At 43.4% G+C, this 18669-nt stretch overlaps 2 protein-coding genes across 9 annotated transcripts; one reads left to right on the top strand and one right to left on the bottom strand.

Moving 5' to 3' along the window:
- The first annotated feature begins 1360 nt into the window (after positions 1-1360).
- On the top strand, positions 1361-16824 carry Stj (voltage-dependent calcium channel subunit straightjacket). 6 transcript variants are annotated; one of them, XM_076308944.1, is made up of 19 exons: positions 1361-1575; positions 3258-3444; positions 3723-4262; positions 4765-5172; positions 5351-5665; positions 6705-6761; positions 8770-8850; positions 8943-9017; positions 9377-9481; positions 9589-9660; positions 9758-9905; positions 10040-10106; positions 10456-10625; positions 10698-10821; positions 11478-11510; positions 12164-12438; positions 12714-13057; positions 13330-13572; positions 13637-16824. In XM_076308944.1, the coding sequence occupies exons 1-19, from the start codon at positions 1493-1495 to the stop codon at positions 14027-14029; spliced, it is 3720 nt and encodes a 1239-aa protein (XP_076165059.1). In that variant the 5' UTR covers positions 1361-1492; the 3' UTR covers positions 14030-16824. The 6 variants fall into 6 exon arrangements, with proteins under 6 accessions (XP_076165059.1, XP_076165058.1, XP_076165062.1 ...); XM_076308943.1 differs by having other exon boundaries at positions 10695-10821; XM_076308947.1 differs by lacking the exon at positions 6705-6761 and having other exon boundaries at positions 10695-10821.
- Mrf1 (mitochondrial translation release factor 1) lies at positions 16296-18351 on the bottom strand. 3 transcript variants are annotated; one of them, XM_076308950.1, is made up of 3 exons: positions 18302-18351; positions 17941-18221; positions 16296-17473 (listed from the first exon to the last, which is right to left on the bottom strand). In XM_076308950.1, coding segments are annotated over exons 1-3 (1191 nt in total). In that variant the 5' UTR covers positions 18304-18351; the 3' UTR covers positions 16296-16565. The 3 variants fall into 3 exon arrangements, with proteins under 3 accessions (XP_076165065.1, XP_076165064.1, XP_076165066.1); XM_076308951.1 differs by having other exon boundaries at positions 16301-17473; positions 18291-18326; XM_076308949.1 differs by having other exon boundaries at positions 16298-17473; positions 17941-18339.
- Between the last annotated feature and the right edge of the window lie 318 nt (positions 18352-18669).

Raw genomic sequence — 18669 nt, 5'->3', positions numbered from 1 at the left:
GAAGCTTCCGTGTCGAGTTCCTAGATATGAAAAGAACTTTGCAACTTTCTGTCGCGCGAACGTGTGTACGAGTCTCCTATCCCAAATAACTCTCTACTCGATCATTGTAGCAGAAGTGTTCTTTCTCCCATTCGTGGTAACTGTGCAATCCCTTCCGGACTTGAGTCGACAAAAATTCCCGAGTTCTCTTCGAGTTCTCTCTACCCGAATTTTCGCTTCCCGAGTTCTCTTCGAGTTCTCTCTACCCGAATTTTCTCTTCGAGTTCTCTCTACCCGAATTTTCTCTTCGAGTTCTCTCTACCCGAATTTTCTCTTCCCGAGTTCTCTTCGAGTTCTCTCTACCCGAATTTTCTCTTCCCTGAGTTCTCTTCGAGTTCTTCTCGAGTTATCTCTCTTTCAGTTCTCTTTGACTTCGACTCGAGTTTTCTTTGAGTTCTCTTTGACTTTTTCTCAAGTTCTCTTTGAGTTCTCTTTGAGTTCTCTTTGACTTCGTCTCGTGTTCTCTTTGAGTTCACTTTGACTTCGTCACGACTTCTCTTTGAGTTCTCTTTGACTTCTATTTTGACTTCGTCTCGAGTTCTCTTTGAGTTCTCTTGGAGTTCTCTTTGACTTCGTCTCGAGTTCTCTTTGAGTTCTCTTGGAGTTCTCTTTGACTTCGTCTCGAGTTCTCTTTGACGTTTCTCAAGTTCTCTTTGAGTTCTCTTTAAGTTCTCTTTGACCTCCTCTCGAGTTCTCTTTGAATTCTCTCTGACTTCTTCTCAAGTTCTCTTAGAGTTCTCTCAGAGTTCCCTTAGAGTTCCCTTAGAGTTCCCTTAGAGTTCTCTTCGAGTTCCCTCAAACTTCCCTCAAACATCCCTCAAACTCTTCGAAGTCTCCCCCAGTTATTTCTCCCCCGCGAGTTTATTTCTCCTCGAGTTCTCCCTCGCGGAGTTCTCCCCGTTGCGAGCCAGACCTGCAAAAACATCATTCGCGAAAACGGCGTTGGCGGCGGCAGCAGCAGCGTCGGCGGCGGCGACGGCCCCGCGATTTCCAGCTTCGCGCCGTGCCGAGGCAACCCCCGACGGAGCCAACGAACCGGGTAAACGAATAAACGACGAAAACAGAGCGAGCGAGGCGGTGAGCGGGCTCGGCAGCGACATTCGGAGGCAAACATTACTATCAATTTCCAAGCGGAGGACGCTTACGAGCGGCGACGCGTCGTCGGGACGCTCGCGAGCGTCCCGCAGACACCGCGCGCAAGCTCCGCGACCCCGTCGATCGATAAGCCTCCGAGTGACTAGTGTCCGTGGTCGTACGGTGCGCGCACTGCACGGCGACGTCGACGACGACGACTACGACTACGACCACGAGCACGACTACGACTACGACGACGACGACCACCGCGGCCGGCCGAGAGCATTCTTAATGTCAGACGCGAGCCTCCTCTCGGCCTCAGTTTTGTTTACCGTGTCCTCGCGTAAACAGCGGAGCGCCGCCCGAGACGACGACAGCCATGAGGCTCCGTTTTCTGACTGCCATCGTCATCCTGATCCTGATCGAGGCACCCGACCGCGGTGACGGCATATCGTACAACACGTAAGTCGACCGATACCAACCGAATCAATCGTTTCTTACGGTTACGCGACAAATTGTTCACCGTTACGGAGAAAAGATATTGAAAAAAAAAAAGAAGAAACCAGAACCCGTAATCGCGTTTATTTATCCGGTTCGGGTGACACGAATCTTATCGACATGCGCCAACCCTTATCTAGGACGAAAACGTGGGCGATCCACGATGTAATACGTTCCGCGTGCGTGACTCGTGTCTTTTGAACGTTTAACCGAACCTTTGTCGCGGTCTCGTTTTCGAAATCGATTGTGATTCGAATTATTTGAAAAAGAAAGAGCGATACGTGACGAAACGAAATTCGTGAGATAGCTTCGTAGACCGAGGTGAGCGGTAAAATTGTCTCGAAAGGGTGATCGTTGGTTCTAGGAACGTGGATGAATGTTTGCTGGGAACGATCGAGGGCGTGGGATAATAATAACGCGTCAATCTTTATCAGGTTGTGCGCGATGTGAAAAAAAAAAGAAGGATAGGAGTGGAAATAATGTGAAAACGAGTATAAATTTCACGTGGCGCGTGCTTTTATTGAAAGAAGGTAGTATTCGTTTACGGTGGTCACGGTGTAGATAGGTGATGGTACAAATTGAATAAAGTAATCGAAACAACGATAGAGAGTATCGGTGGTTTGGAAGAGTTTCTGGTCGTTCGTGTAGAATTTCTTTTTCAATTTTCGTGGCTAGTTTCGCGCTGTTACGGTCCTCCCTGGGGTAGTTATAAGAATTCTCTTTGAAGAGTTTCCCTTTGACCCACGTTTAACGTAACTGTAAAGGATGTTGTGTATACGTCGGATGATAAGCGCTCTGCCACGTTTCGAGCACGTTTACGATTCGCTCGACCGACCGCAAATCTTCCTCTTCGGTCTTTCATCCAGATCTCTCTGTCGAACGTTCACCATGGTTGTTAACATTAGAATTTCGGAGCGTGGAAAAATTCGAGTGCTCGAGTACTTGGTGTGGCTCTCAAAATTGGAAGAAAAAGAACGACAGTTGAAAAATAATGAGAGTAGTAGACAATAGTTTGTTGATCACGATAGCCTTGGTACCTGAGCTGCGTTATAGAAAGAATGAATTTTCTTTCAAAATTGAAAGTAAATAAGAGTAGTAGACAATAGTTTGTTAATCACGATAGCCTTGGTACTTGAACTACATTATAGAAAGAATGAATTTTCTTTCAAAATTGAAACAAAAAGAATAAGAATAATAGACAATAGTTTGTTAATCACTATAGCCTTGGTACTTGAACTACATTATAGAAAGAATGAATTTTCTTTCAAAATTGAAAGAAAAAGAATAAGAGTAATAGACAATAGTTTGTTAATCACGATAGCCTTGGTACTTGAACTACATTATAGAAAGAATGAATTTTCTTTCAAGATTGAAAGAAAAAGAATAAGAGTAATAGACAATAGTTTGTTAATCACTATAGCCTTGGTACCAGAACTACGTGTGTTATCTGCACCCTTTGTTCGACTATTCTACAAGAATTTCTTTTCTCGATTGATCGTACCTTGGTACAAAGGCACTCGTGCCCTTAAATGACTATTCATTAATAATAATAATACTAATGTTATATTATCGTCTACTAATATTATTAATTTCAAAAGCGTTGAAACACGTCACGTAGTTTAACGTACACTTGTTTTACGGTGCAGAGCGAAAACATGGGCGCACAAATTGGGTTTCGAGTTGTCACAGTTGGGCAAGTACGTGACCAACGTGGAGAAGTTCCAGGAGAGGTACAAACAGGCAGCGGTGACGATACGTGATGGTAACGCTCTGGTCCACGAGATCGCCAAGGACATCAAAGCCATGATGGAGTCGAAGATATCGGCCATCAAGGTATCGTTGAACGACCACTGGCCCGATAAGATAGAGATACTCGCGTGCTAAGAGCATTAGCGAGCTCACGACCGTTTTATTTCAACCGTCTGGCCAATAACTGGCCATCCCCTTTTTGCACCGGGTCGATATCTCACGGTTGCCGTGGGTTCTGTTGAAAATTTCGTCACCGCGACGAACGAGCCTCGAAATTGAATTCCCAGCGCGGCCAGGTTACGCGTGTCCCAGACCGAAACGAGATATCGTTCTATGGTTTCTAATTCTGTTCCGTCTTCCAGAGAATCATGGACGTCGCGGAGACGTCAGCGGTGTCCGCGCCGGATGCCAATCCGCCGGCGTCGTTCACCTTCGTAAACGCGAAGAACAACACCATCGATCTCAAGTACAGCTCGCACTTCGGTGGCCCGGTGAACTTGAACATGTCGGCGGTCCACGTCCCGACGAACGTCTACGAGAGGGCCTCGGCCGTGATCAGAGCGATCAAGTGGTCCGAGGAGCTGGACAAGACCTTCATAAACAACTACGAGCAAGATCCATCCCTCTCCTGGCAGTATTTCGGTAGCGCGACCGGATTCATGCGACAGTATCCGGCGATGAACTGGTACATGGAACCGGTGGACCTGTTCGATTGTAGAACCAGAAGCTGGTACATAGAGGCCGCCACCAGCCCCAAGGATATCTTGATCCTGATCGACACGTCCGGCAGCATGACTGGTATACGAAGAGAGATCGCCAGGCACGTAGTGAACAACATCCTGGACACTCTTGGGAACAACGATTTCGTCAACATCATCACCTTCTCCAATGTCACGAAGGAGGTAACTTTTATCAATCTTCAATATCGTTACGATCCTCTCTGAGATTGGTTCAGTTCCTCTTTCTCGGTTCGTCACCTTTGGGAGGTAATTGGCGAGCGATTGGAATCAATATTGAACATCAATATTAAGTCAGGTTCTAGAATTAACCAAAACTTCTTTTAGGTGGTACTGTGCTTCAACGACATCCTGTTACAAGCAACAAATTATTGAAAAAGTCGATTCTAGAATTAACAAAAGAACTTCCCTTCAGGTGATACTATGATGCAATGACACCCTGGTACAAGCAAAAAATTATTGAACAGTCGGTTCTAGAATTAACAAAAACACTACCTTTCAGGTGGTACTGTGTTTCAACGACACCCTGGCACAAGCAATAAATTATTGAACAGTCTATTCTAAAATTAACAAAAAAACTACCTTTCAGGTGGTTCAATGACACCCTGGTGCAAGCACAAATTATTGAACAATCGATTCTGGAATTAATAAAAAAACTTCCTTTCAGGTGGTACCGTGCTTCAACGACACCCTGGTACAAGCGAACCTGGCGAACGTGAGGGAACTGAAGAGAGCCATCTCGAACCTCGAGACGGAAAAGATCGCGAACTTCTCGCTGGCCTTGACCACCGCCTTCGAGCTGCTCAAGGACTATCGATTCGACAAGGAGGGGGCCAGATGCAACCAAGCGATCATGCTGATAACGGACGGTGTACCGTACAACTATAAGGATATCTTCGAGACCTACAACTGGAGGGACAATCCCGACGAACCGTTTAAAGCCGACATGCCGGTTAGGATGTTCACGTATCTGATTGGCAGAGAAGTGGCGGACGTCAGGGAAGTTCAGTGGATGGCCTGCGCCAACAGAGGCTACTTCGTTCACCTATGTACACTGGCCGAAGTCAGGGAACAGGTAAACGGGTTCTGACCCTCGTTAGAAGAACCATACTCGCAATGTGACGCTAATTCTTCGTTCTGCGCTTAGTCGAGTTCAAGTTGGCTACCTTAAACCCAATCATAACCCGTTTAGAACGTTATTGTAGACTTTAGACACTTGTCGAGCCAGTCGACTGATCGGTTGTCGTTTTCAGGTACTCAAATACGTCCCCGTGATGGCGCGACCTTTGGTCCTAGGCCGTACGGATCATCCAACGATCTGGACCCCGGTATACGCCGACATCACCGACCCGAAAATGACCGATTGGTATTGGGAGCAACGAGAAAGCGAGGAACAGAAGAAGAGGTTCCTAAGGCTTCACAGAAGAAAAAAACTGTTCAACACGGAGGAACGGGACCGTAGGTTCGTGAAGAAGCAGAAGAAATCCCACGAACAGAGCAACGATCTTCAAGGGTACAGGCTGATGACCTCGGTCAGCATGCCGGTATTTGACCGACGCAATAACGCGGTAAGATCATTTCTGGCGTACCTCGAAAAACCAAACGAATCTAATTCTGTAGAAACACTGTAGGGTTTCGGCGCCCAATACGAGGGACTCTTTACTGCGACCGTTCTTGATTCCTTAACCGTTTCTGCCCGAAAATGAACATTCGTATTTGACAGATACGTGAAAGAAAGAAGTTGTCCGTATTCTTCAACGTAATCGATACTGTGCGGAAAATGTGGACACGAGCTTGGAGACAATGTTTCTTTGATATCATTCGCCATCATCGTCAAATTTTCACTTTCGGTCATTTATCATGTATTCGACAGCAGCGGAGACGTTTAAGGTGCTCACGACGAATGGGACACACCGTGTAGAAGTTCGCGCGTAACGACGACACTGTTCGAGATCGCTCGTGAACCGCTCAAGCGTGTCTTTTTTTTTTCTTTCGAATCGTTTTCATCACGAACACTAGAACACGTAACTCGGTACGGCCTTCCTCGATGGTGAAACGTTTCGGAAAATTCGATTATCAAGAACGATCGTTGAACATCGAATTACCTCTCAACACGGTTCTGTTGATCAATTATCGCAACGGAATACGCGCGTCGTTCGATACACCAAGGTAACGAGCCTTTCGATAACGCGTGTAGACCCCGACAATGCCCCGTGAACTCTCGGTGCATGCCTTCGGAACGGAATTAACGTTCGCGTCATTATTGAGCCACTCGAGCACGCACTTATCATGATCATCGTTATTCCCCGGTGACACAGCCCTTTTCTCACACACCCTGCCACGATCGATCGATCAGACGTATCCGCGTGTTAACCCCAGCTACCTCTCGTTGATGTATCGAAGGGAGAAATAGAGATCGGTCGTTCATTCGAAAATGAACGTGGTATCGAGTGATAAAAATCGAGACACAAATGATATCTGCCCCCCGTCCAAGACCGATCTCTTATTCTCCCAACTATACACTTCGAGTGTAGACGTTAGCCACACCGCCCCAGCCCCTCACACGAGCGGAGTTTCCCCTGGTTTTAAGTTCCTGTTTGTCCACAGAACATCACAAGGCAGGTGCTGGTGAACGAGGCGTACTGGGTGACAGAGACAAGAGAGGTTGGCAGCATAAAAAACAAAAAACACAAGCAACGTTGTTTCAATGCATAGAGCCCTGTACCCTTTCGCCTTTTGTATTCGCGCGCGCGGCGTCGCTCGCACGTGTCTGGGTTTCCGCCAACGCGAACAACCATGGGAGAATGTAACAACGTTCGAGGAGATGTTATTCGGTAACGAACGTTGCAAACCCTTTGGGAAACAATGCGCTACCGCTGCAACGTCGTTCCGATTCGCTGGAAGAACTATTTCGACGATATGAAAATCCAGAAGAGAATTACGAGTGTCGATATCGGTTCGTTGATCTCCTTGAAACGCGTGAAAAATCTTCCGTGTCGTTTATTTATACCAAATGTGTACTTATGAAAGTACACACACTGCTGAAAATACGCATATTGCTGAAAATACTCCTTGAAACGCGTGAAAAATCTTCCGTGTCGTTTATTTATACCAAATGTGTACTCATGAAAGTACACACACTGCTGAAAATACACATATTGCTGAAAATACGCATCTTGTTGTCGCTCGTAAGGGTTAACCGCTGTCCGGAAGAGCAATAAATGCATTTCGAGCAATAAATATACGTTTCGAGGAGAATACGATATCGACTGGTTTTTTTTTTTTTCTTTTTACGGATTTGTAAGCCTTTTTACGAAGGTACGGTGTCAAAGAGTATAAATTTAAGAAAGTAAAGAAACGAGTACGGAAATCCCAGAGACGAGACCGAGGCCGCGCGTCGAACTTTCGTTCCATTTAGGTCCACGTTCGTCTCTCTGGTATCTTACTTTGGTCTAACGCTAGTACTGGACTTAGTTTAATCATTAGGTAGGTTTAGGTACTTTAGTCTACCCTGTGCCCTGTTCGAGACGAGTAGAAACACGGATAATCCTGCCCGCCTGTTGGATTGCGAACGGCGATACCTCCTCTTGATATTATTATTATTATTATCGTTATTTATTATTGTTATTATTATTATTATTATTATCATTATTATCATTGACTCGTAGAAGAACTCTGGTTCTACAGTGACTACATATATATTTATATATGCTCTGAATATAAGAGAGAATATCCCTGTTGGGTCTGATGAGAGTACTGAGCACACACGTGCACACGGTACGACTTGACAAGTTTCTTGAGTGCTAGATTTCGTTAGACGAGTAAATCAGTAGAGTTCGGTCGAACGCCGTTCCGACGACCGTTTCGTTTTCTGCGAATCCAATAGGAACATTTGCGACAACATTGTAAAAAATTTTTAATCATCCTTAACGCTCGAGAGATAGTGAAACGTTAATTGAAATGTAATTTTCGTTCGTTCGAACATATTCGAAAGACAAACGTGCATCGTTCTTAACACGATCCAATAGAAACATTTGCGATAACATTGTAAAAAATTTTAAATCATCCTTAACGCTCGAGAGATGGGCAAACGTTAATTGAAATGTAATTTTCATTCGTTTAAACTTATTCGAAAGACAAACATCGTTCTTAACGTGATCCAATCGTAAAATAAATAATTACGAGGGCAGAGATTCGCGGAGAATGAACAGACGATCGGCAGAACGATAAACGGCGCGGCTAATTGTGATTTGATTATTAACACTTAGGATAGCCTGCGTCAGATATTAATTGTTCTTATTGTGTATCGTTATTATTATTACCATTATTGTTACCGTTTATTATTATTATTATCGTTATCATTGGGAACGTAGTTGAGCTAGTTTATACGTCCAGCCGTACGTCAGAGAACACTATCACCACTATCATTATTATTATTATTATTCTTATTATCATCATTATTGTTATCGTTTCTTTAGTAAATATCGTTACTTTTAAATACTAGAACAGTGTGTCTTTAGACGAATTTCATTGTGATAGCGTTTATTGGAGAAGGTAGATACGCTTATGGTTATGCGACTTGGGATGATGAATATACGTAATTCATTTCGATACACTCCGATCGCTTTGATGACCGAATTTCGTTAAAACGCGACGATGATTCTTTGCGCAGACACGGATCGCCGATCTCCTTGGTGTTGCTGGCACGGATGTTCCGATCGAGGAGATACAGAAGCTCATGATGCCGCATCGGGTGAGTAGTCGAGTAACCTTCACTCCGTCCAGCTTCGTTAACGATCAAAATTACCGACCGATTACATTCTGATTTTCTCTTCCTGTGAACAGCTCGGCGTTAACGGGTACGCGTTCATCGTGACCAACAACGGTTTCATCCTGATTCATCCTGATCTCCGGCCAGTGGTAACGACCATCTCGCGAAGAACTTCACCGAAGAAGGTACAGGGTGATTCTTGTCCTCGTTGTTCGAGAACTTATGAAGGATAAATGATCAGCTCGGGGAACGTTTTGTGACACTGCCAAGGTGATTCCAAGGTCAACTTCGTATCCTACAAAGTCGTTGAATTGACCCGAGGAACGTTTGTTATTTAAATTCATTGAAGATCACCTTGACACGTCGATAATTGTACGGTGTATTCCTTTCGTGTGTCTCTTGAAAGTTTGGTGACAATAGAGGATCATTTTGTGAGAATCACCCTGTACATTCTTCCCTGGAAATTTGTAATTAATGTTGAAACGTCACTGTCACGTTGAAATTGTAGTTCGAGGGTATCCTGAAACCAGCGTACAACAGCGTGGACATGGCGGAGGTTGAGTTGATGGATCAGGACAGAGGACCAAGGGAGTTCGACGAAGGGATCATTATGGTGAGCGTGTGCAAGCTTGCAGGGTTGAGAAATTAACCGTTCGAACTTGCTTGTTCAAAGATTGGGGTTCGTTGTTCCAAATGATAACAGAATTGATCTTTTCGTAGCTCCGAAATGACGTGGTCAATCAGACGAACGGTAGCGTGACGCTTCACACGAAGTACCATTACGATGACATGGTAGGTGGTTCTCATAATTGTCTATGAAAAGTTCAATCTTCGACCGAGCTAAAACATTGATCGAATTTTGGTCTTTATTCTCTGCGAACTTCCGAAGAAACGCGTGGGCAGAGTGAAGAGGAAGTACGACTACACTGGTATACCAAAGACACCGTTCACGGTGGTGGTCAGTCTGCCGGAACATGATCACACCGGAAGTCATCGCGTGCACGCAACCGAGGAAATACACCGTGCGCACGTTAGTGGTACGTACTTGGACGAAACAATGACAAAAGCAAAAAAAAAAATATCAAAATCCTATCTACGAAGTATCTAAAACGCATTTGTCGTTGTACCAAGAACCGGGTCTGTAGCATTTTAACGAGGTCGTTTGTCACAGGCAAGAACGTGTCGGATTATTTCACTGGTACGAACTGGCGGGTGCATCCCCAGTGGTTGTATTGCAAGTAAGTGGAAAAACGTTTCGTTTCGTCCTAAACTTTCGTCGACGTTGATTAATCGGCCAGGTTAGGTCAAGCTCCGTTTTAACCGTCAAACGATGACGATGTCGCGAGTTGGTAACAGTAAAATCGCTTCTAAACCGCCCTGCACACGCACGCACGCATACTATAACATCTCCTGACGTCCGAACCTCCACGTGAATTCCTACGTCGGCTGTAGGTCGTAGACAATCCCCTCTACATGGTCAGCAATCATGCTAACCGCTGCAGAGAATCGTTGGCCCCAATGGGTGTAAGGATCCCATTGACGCCGAGATTTCTCACAGAGCTAAATTGATAACGACAAACGTTTCAGATACCACTACGAGGACGAACGTGCGTTCAATTCCTCGGAGGCGCAGCTCCTGCATTTCCTCGAGCGTACCCGTCAGCCGCGCTGGAAATGGAACGACATGAAACAACCGTCCCAGCCGCCAGAATACTCGGCCACGAGTTCCGGTAACGACACCCACCGTAAATCGAAACGTACGTACCCGACTGACCGGACACGCCAATGATTTCTAAACGATCCAATGACGAACGACTCCGTTTCAGCAGCCACGCCGTACAAAGCGGACAAAGACTCCTATTACTGCGACAGGGAGCTACTTCTGAGTCTGGTGTTCGACGCAAAGGTAACCGACTGGTTTGCGAACCTCAGCACTACCCGCGAAGAAAAAGGGTGAGCATCGTTGTGACACGTCCTTGGAACGCGTGCACGTCTTCGTACGAATTCGTTTACGCGTGTTAACGCTACAAATGATAGGGCAACTCTTTGTTCCACTTTATCGACACGAACGATCCAAATTTTAAACGATACGTAAAAAGCTTCCAAAAGGAGAAAATAATCCTAACGGATAGAGGCGATCGATGTTATAAAGTACCGACGATAATTACGGCGGAGTCAACGGAAGAATCATCTCGGTCGATGGAATAAAATTTTCGTTGATTACTTGTTAATATTGTTAGTAGTTTATAAATAGTGCAACCGGTGTTGACGAAAACAAGGATACGTGCGATACGCTCGATCCCATCGCTACGCTCGTTCGATGTTATTGAACTTTGAGCATTTAAACTAGAGCGATAGAGGGAAGAGTAGCTCTCTAACGTTGACTCTACCGTAAATTATCCGAGACACGTGTACGTGTTCTTACGCCACTGTACCGTTCAACACCGTAAGTTGAACTCGTTTCACGTGTGTCGTTTTACCTGTGTACATATTTTTCGTTCTCTGCACAACTTTTCTCTCGTTTACGTTCCCTTACTCTTTCTTCTGTCAGGATAACGTAACGCACCCGTTTCTTTTTTACTAATACTGACCACTTTGACGCCATGCAGACCTTTAGCTAGGCTGATGAATCTGCTGCCCAGGTAACGTCCATCACATCGCACCTTACGTTCTTTTTAGAGACTAACGATTTCTCTCGATCGTTCGTTTTTTGTCGCTACTTTTGTCTGTATCCGCTTTCCTCCCTTCTGTTTTTCATTTTACGTTTTATTTTACGTAACGTCGATTAACAGGTTCAGTTCGTGGAGTTACACCTTTCCAGTAAGATTTCCGGAAACTTTGTTTCTTTTTTTTTTTTCTCTCTCTCTCTCTCTCTGTTTTCACCGGTAATTCGTACTTTACTCTTTCGTTGTTCCTTCTGCGATTCTTAATCGACCGCGAAGTGTTGGGTCACGAGCCGTCCAAGAACGGAGGTCGTCTCTCAGGATTGGGACCTCGAAGAGGAACGATGACCCGACAGCAGGAAAATCGATCGATTTCGAGCTGTATCGTACAGTAGTCACGGTGTATCTGCAAACTCGCTCGTAACGCTCGTGTACGTTTAATTTTCGGAAGATTGATTTTCAAATTGTCCCGGATGATTTTTCGAGTAACATTGATACCGAGCGTCGCGAGCGAGTTACCAAAAGCTCTGCCAGTATCGTAATAGCGCATTGTATTAGAGGAAGAACGCTCGAAGATCTACATCGAGAAAGCTATGCTTCGTTCGGCAACCCTAACGTTTCTCTTTTTGTAGGAAAGAGTTCCAACAACGTTTCGGTGTGACGCTCGCCTTCATGGCCACTCACAGTGGCCTGACCAGGTGGCAAGATTTCCTGCTCGACGAAGAATTGACCATTCCTGAGGACCACTTCAGTAAAATGTATCCAAGAGCCATAGACGAGGTGTGGTACAAGCGTGCCGTGGAGCAGCACTACATCCAGTCGGAGAGCTTCGTCTTCTCCGTGCCGATAGACAAGGAGGGTGCTGACAACACCACCCTTGTCACCGCCAGTCGTGCCATTTTTATCGGTAAAGTGTCGTTGATCGGTGATGGAACTGTAGACGCAACGGAATCGATTGGCCCCTCAAGTTCATGGAAAGACTCTTACCATTATGTAGATTTTACACTCTCAGAGACGAGAGACGGAGACACGAGCACCTCCGTGACCTGGAGCGGCCAATTAATTCCGTTCCAATTTCACCGATCGTTAAGAAACTCGAATTATAATCTATGCAAACTCCTCGAGATTTCTCGTTTATTGAAACACGTTTTGGTAAGAGAAAACATTTGCTTTGGTCCTCAGAATCTCCGAAAGGAAAGGCGCCAGCTGCGGTGGTAGGTTTCCAGTTTCAGCATACCGCTCTCCAAGGACTCTTCCAGAACATCACGTTCAGCTGCGAGGGTTTAGGTAGTTGTCACACGCATTGCGGCGCGGAGAACTGGGCCTGCTACTTGATCGACAACAACGGATACGTGATCGCGGCGGAGGACGAATCAGACGCCGGGAAATTCTTCGGTGAAATCAGAGGGCCGATTATGTCGAACCTCGTGAAAGAAGGTGTTTTCGAGAGGATCAGGATATTCGATTACCAAGCGGTCTGCTTCAAGCGCACGCAGACCTCTAACGATGGGAGTATATTGCTCACGGTGAGGACACCATCGAGTCTTACTCGCGAAATCCTTGGATGTGTCACAGCAGTTCTTAAATAATAGTTGGTACAGTCAAGGGTTTCTAGATTATCCTGTATCCTCTTGGGAAACGATTCTGAAGTAGGCCCGAGATCTGTTTGACAAATTTCTATTGTTATTATTCAAATACTTATACGCATAGAGAGAATCGTCGATACGTGTCCCAAGTATGATCTGTTCGAACCTTTCCGAGTATTAATCGCTTGCTATTCGTACTTTACTGCCTTTAGCCATGGAAAAACGCGCAGAAATTGATCTCGTGGCTCGTCGGGCAAGCGGTCTGGGCTTGGGCCAGAGCTGGAATTTGGGACTCCGAGTACGCAGAGGCGTTTGCTTACCCGAACGAGGACGAAGGTATCCACGAAGACTACCAAGAAAGCGAGGAGAAGCCACCGGCGGACGCAAAGGACGAGAAACTGTTCGATCAAAAAGTTCTGATCAATCGAACGAGGCCGGAAGCCTGCGACAAAGAGGTAAACTCGTAAAGTAAACATTTATCGTACTACGAGTCGATCGACTTACTCTTTTTCCACTCAGGTGTACCTGTACCTGCGAAACGCATCCTTCGCTGCGTTTGACATCGAATCCGACGTGAACGATGAGTGCCTGAGGCCGTATATCGTGCAACCGGTAAACTTCAGTAATATGCTGCTATTGGTTGTCAACACGGACTGCACCGACACGGTGTCCCCTCCATTGAGCGTCGTCCCGGAGGAAGTGTTGTATGAGAACAACTCCCTGGTCTGCCAGAAAGCGCTCACCACCCTGAAGAGAACAAAACCTCAGTCCTGCATTCGCAGCGATCCGAAAGAAAGCGAGATCAAAGATCTCTGCGGTTTGGCTTCGAACGTGGAATCGAATATCTACCTCCTTCTTCTGTTATCGACCGTCTGTGTCCTTGTCAGACGGATCGTCTTCGGTCAGGATTAATTTCCTCGAGTCGACTCGCGTCTCTCGAATCGTCGGCTCTATTGGTTCGGAGTCAACGAAAACGGACGGAAGTTAAAACGTCGAAATTAACGAAACAAGCGTTTCTGTGACGCAGTATTCGGTATAGATGTAATTTAGGGTGCTCTCGAGAGATCCGTGAAAGCGTATTACCTTTGCCAACGTCATTAAGCTGTTAACGAGACAAAGTACAATTGAATGCGATTCGTTGCGAAATATTCGATGTTTTCTTTTTGATAGTTACTGCGATTTCAAGATGTTCTAGTATTTATAGCGACGCTGTAATAGGGAGGGGTTACGAAGTCCTGGTGCTGTCTCCTCTATTGGCGCGTACTTTGGTGCAGGCAGGGTCTGCACGCCGCAAGTTTACTCGTCGATCCCGAGTATCGTCGAGCGCCACGAAACAAGGGTTAAACGAGTTGCAGTATTTCCTTGTAAAATGTTCGCGGCTTGGAACCGGCGATGAACTTCTTTCGAATTTCGTCATCGTTTGTACGCCAGGAATCGAGCTTCTACGCTAAGAAAAAATTAAAATTTGTATCTTCGTGAGAGTATTACTAACAATTCGACGAGGCCGTCCTCCTGAAAATAAGTCCAAACACATCATTTCGACTCTTCTTAGATGTACGTAATTTGAATCGTTTCTGAATTTAAGAAACACATAGCACCGAACACGTACGATGAAATGTAACTCGAACATGGTCACGTTTGAACTCATTTTCACCGGGAAAACCTCGCCGATTCATCGATAACACTTTCATAAACGTAAAATGAAATATATAAAACGTAGATGAATGGTTACTCACTTCGAACGGTTACCAAAATTGAAAGGCGATTATGATATACCATTTTCAAGGTTTGTCGGGTGAACATGTTTCGAAGAATTACTGTATTTTGCTTGGGATTCTTAACAGAGTCCAGAGTCGGATAATGTCCATGGGTTCGTGGCTTCTATGGTGGTCCGTTCGAGGGTTCAAACGGATGTCGCGAACGGCCGTGACTCGGTGTCGAACTATTTAGTCCTAAAGACAACCTTACTGCCCGAAATGCAATGCGGCGTTAGCTCTGTATGCGTCCCTGTTCTCTTCCTTATTTTGGTCCCCCCTATACTTCGCCTGTGTCCGTTTTGGCTATCGTTATCACATGATCGTTAGACTTTAATGGTGCTTAGGTCGTGACGACTACAGGATGCTGAACCAGAAGGTCGATTAGAATGTCTAGGTTCATTCTAACCTTACGATCGGTAGGATACGAAAAATTTGTTTGAAGATGTAATCTCAAAATCGGAATAATCAAAATTTTGTAAAGCATCCTTACGTCGGAGCAGCCGACACAAATGAGGGAACAACCAATGAATAGTACCTTCCTCGACGACTTTTGATCGATGTAAGAGACACGTGAGATGCCCTGTAATTCGTATTGTGATCAACAGGAGGCTACTTTCTTTTCAAAATAAATCGAAAGTGTCGAATAAAATTTTCACACAGTACCTTTAGTTTCCGAGAAAATCGAGTTCGAAGATGAGCACGGGCAATCAACGCGTGCTCCCGCGCACTTTAAAAGTTGATTTTCTCTCGTATACGAAACGTCGTACAACAAAATTTTATACCACATTTTCGATTTATTTTTCACCGTTGAATCATTCCTTCAATTCATTCCTACAATCGGTTGTAACATCAAGTACAGGATACTATGTACAGGTCCGTATGTGGATCAAGTAAAACGTTGCGTACCGAGATGAGAAATATAATACGCAGTGCGTTCAAGTGCTGGCGCCGCTACTCGCTCTAAAAATTGCGGGCAAATCAATCTATGTGTAGGAAGAAAATTCCGGCGGCTGGAATACATATTCCACGTTTAAGATCTTGGGGCTTAAGTTGCGGCACAAACGAGGAAGTCAATTCACGCGAAAACGCTTGTAGGTGGAACGCACCTACGTTTCGTGGGATAATCGCTCGAACTACCGACAAAATGATGAAATCGCATTTGCCGCGAGCTTGATTCGCTTATACGGCCGCCAGTATAATTTTTAGAGTGATAAAGTAATTAGGATTTTATGGGGGACGGTCGGAGCAGGGCTGTGTACTATGAGCACACGTTCACGATACTATGAAATACATTCACATTTTTGCGCTTTGTACATTAACCGATGTAAGACATGTCGTTTGATATTTATAGAGATTACGAATATTAATTTTGTATATTAATGTATTATACAAGAAGTTACAAGGATGGTGTGCCTTTGGACACGCGGTTAAAACCAAACGAAACAAAGAAGAATCTTGTTGTATGTTTTTCAAATAAACAACTGAACTCTCTACTTCGCTAACTCTCTGCTTCCTTAAGCGAAACAGAAGGGGCTCTATTACATCATGAGGATGTGGCGAGTTTTGTCCGAAAAACGAATGAATGTTACTTGTATTAAACAGAGTTTATTACCAATTTGCTATGTACAATGGCTTGCCTATGTAAATGAAGTCGTTTCGTATCAAAATGGCAAATGTTGAACGAACCAGTGTTATTTCAATTCACTCTCCATGTTCTGTATAATCTCCAGCAAGATCTTCTGCTGCAAAGCCAGATGGAGTTCGTCCTGTAACTTTTCCAGAGCTAGTCCACCTTTCATGAAGTCTTTTAAATAATGCATCGTAGTACCTGCTATTCTATGATCTGTTATGCGATCTTGAGTGTAATTATATGTTCTAATCTTCTTACTCCTCGATTTTATTCCTACCTGCGCCTTACGCAATTCGGTAATAAACGTGTCTTGCTCAGTGGATTGCTGTTCATATAATGTGCTTTTCAACTTCATCATTGCCAATTTTTTGTTTCTTATTTGAGATCTGTCTACTTGACAATTGACAACTGTGCCAGTAGGTATATGGGTTATTCTAACTGCTGAGTCTGTGCAATTTACATGCTGGCCTCCTGCTCCAGTTGCTCTTTTCGTTTCTATTTTCAAATCCTTCTGATGCAAATTAATTTCTATATCCCTAGGTTCTGGCAAAATTGCCACAGTAACTGTACTCGTATGCACACGCCCTTGTTTGTCTGTTACTGGTACTCTTTGTACCCTGTGTATACCAGATTCGTACATTAATTTTCTATAAGCTTTACAACTACATACTATCACAGTAGCTTTTCTTAAACCACCCTGTTCAGTCATTTCAATCTCTATTATTTCATAATCTAATCCTAAGCAGGTCAAGTATCCAATATACATATTTAATAAATCCTTAGCAAACAGCATAGCCTCATGACCTCCTATACCAGGTGTTAACTCCAAAATAATATTTTCATAATTCTTTGTTCCTAAATTCTTTAAAATGACATCTAGTATTTTTTCATCAATAACCAATAACTGATTTTGATACATTAATTCCTCTTCCTTGGCAATCTTTTTCATTTCTTCATCATCAACAGCGGCTGAAAACCAATTTATTAATTTTGTGAGTATTTTAATTTGAAATACAAATCCGGCTACAAAGTAGTGAAGAAATCTCATAACATAAATACATTTTGTTACAAGATAAAGATCAAAAGTATGGACAATTGATTAGATTTTATATTAAGACTTCTACTTCTTAATCTCGTTTGATCATTTCGTTTTATACAATAAACAGATACCCATGCTTAAACGTTTGTTGTATTTAAAGCATTTAGTACCATGTTACTCTCATTTGTTATCCAAAATAGAGACCTCAAATAAATTCATTTCTAAAACAAAAAACAAAAAATTAGTATTTAAAAGAACTAAAAGTACTCAATAGCAGAGAGCATTCTAAATAAAATGATAAATAATTTATAATATTCTTCTAACAAATTTACTTTCAAAAATAAGTGTCATTACTTTGTAGCCATGGTTCGTAGTGTAAAAAATCTTTGAAACTTACTAAAGTCACTTAAACTCTTGATATTCTCCATTATCTTAAACTTTTCAATTAATAATTGTGGCAGCAGGTGTATTTTCAAAATGTCAGTGACGATTTCATTTCTTTTACCATTGTTTCTATACGTATCCATAAGATAATTCAAGTATCTTTTAACGTTCGCATCAGTCGAGGATAAACTCGTTTTCGAGGTAAACAATTTGCAACACACAAATGGAAACTTTTTATTGAGGTTAAGTAACAATGGAAACCAAATTTCAAACGATTTAATTTTATTCGCGTTCCTATAATATTGACAAGTATTAAACTTGCATATCCGTACAAAAAACCACATATTTAACCAAAGATCATACAATACAATTACATGTCATAGAATCACACAGATTTTTCCAAGAAAAACATCTCTCAATATTTCAATATTTCCAACTGAACAGAGCAACATATATACATGTCGTCTGCTATCAGGATGGAAAACATTAAGAAAGTATAAACTGTTAACATACTTGTCTGAATATTTTACAAGAACTATATTCTTAAAATAGACTTAAATTATTCATTGTATAATATTTGAAATTTATTTTTATTCGAGGAAATGATATTCCTGTAAATTCGAAAATAAAAAATACAATCTTGAAATATACAATGTATAATGACTTGACTTTACTACATTGGTAACTACAGCATGTATCCACCAATTCGATAGTTTTTGCAATCTCGATTCAATTAAGTTTA

This window comes from Ptiloglossa arizonensis, chromosome 4, assembly GCF_051014685.1.
Source record: "Ptiloglossa arizonensis isolate GNS036 chromosome 4, iyPtiAriz1_principal, whole genome shotgun sequence".
Classification (NCBI taxonomy): Eukaryota; Metazoa; Arthropoda; class Insecta; order Hymenoptera; family Colletidae; genus Ptiloglossa; species Ptiloglossa arizonensis.
The sequence above is the reverse complement of the archived record's forward strand: the minus strand, read 5'-3'. Positions and strand labels throughout refer to the sequence as shown.

What these genes read in the sequence shown, in the direction of transcription:
- Mrf1 (XM_076308949.1), bottom strand. Translation starts at nt 18,271, where the DNA reads ATGTGGTTTTTTGTACGGATATGCAAGTTTAATACTTGTCAATATTAT. An exon ending in CAAGAGTTTAAGTGACTTTA is followed by an intron (nt 17,474 to 17,940) that starts GTAAGTTTCAAA and finishes ATTGGTTTTCAG; the next exon opens with CCGCTGTTGATGATGAAGAA.
- Stj (XM_076308943.1), top strand. Translation starts at nt 1,493, where the DNA reads ATGAGGCTCCGTTTTCTGACTGCCATCGTCATCCTGATCCTGATCGAG. An exon ending in GGGTGACAGAGACAAGAGAG is followed by an intron (nt 6,762 to 8,769) that starts GTTGGCAGCATA and finishes TTCTTTGCGCAG; the next exon opens with ACACGGATCGCCGATCTCCT. An exon ending in ATGGGAGTATATTGCTCACG is followed by an intron (nt 13,058 to 13,329) that starts GTGAGGACACCA and finishes TACTGCCTTTAG; the next exon opens with CCATGGAAAAACGCGCAGAA.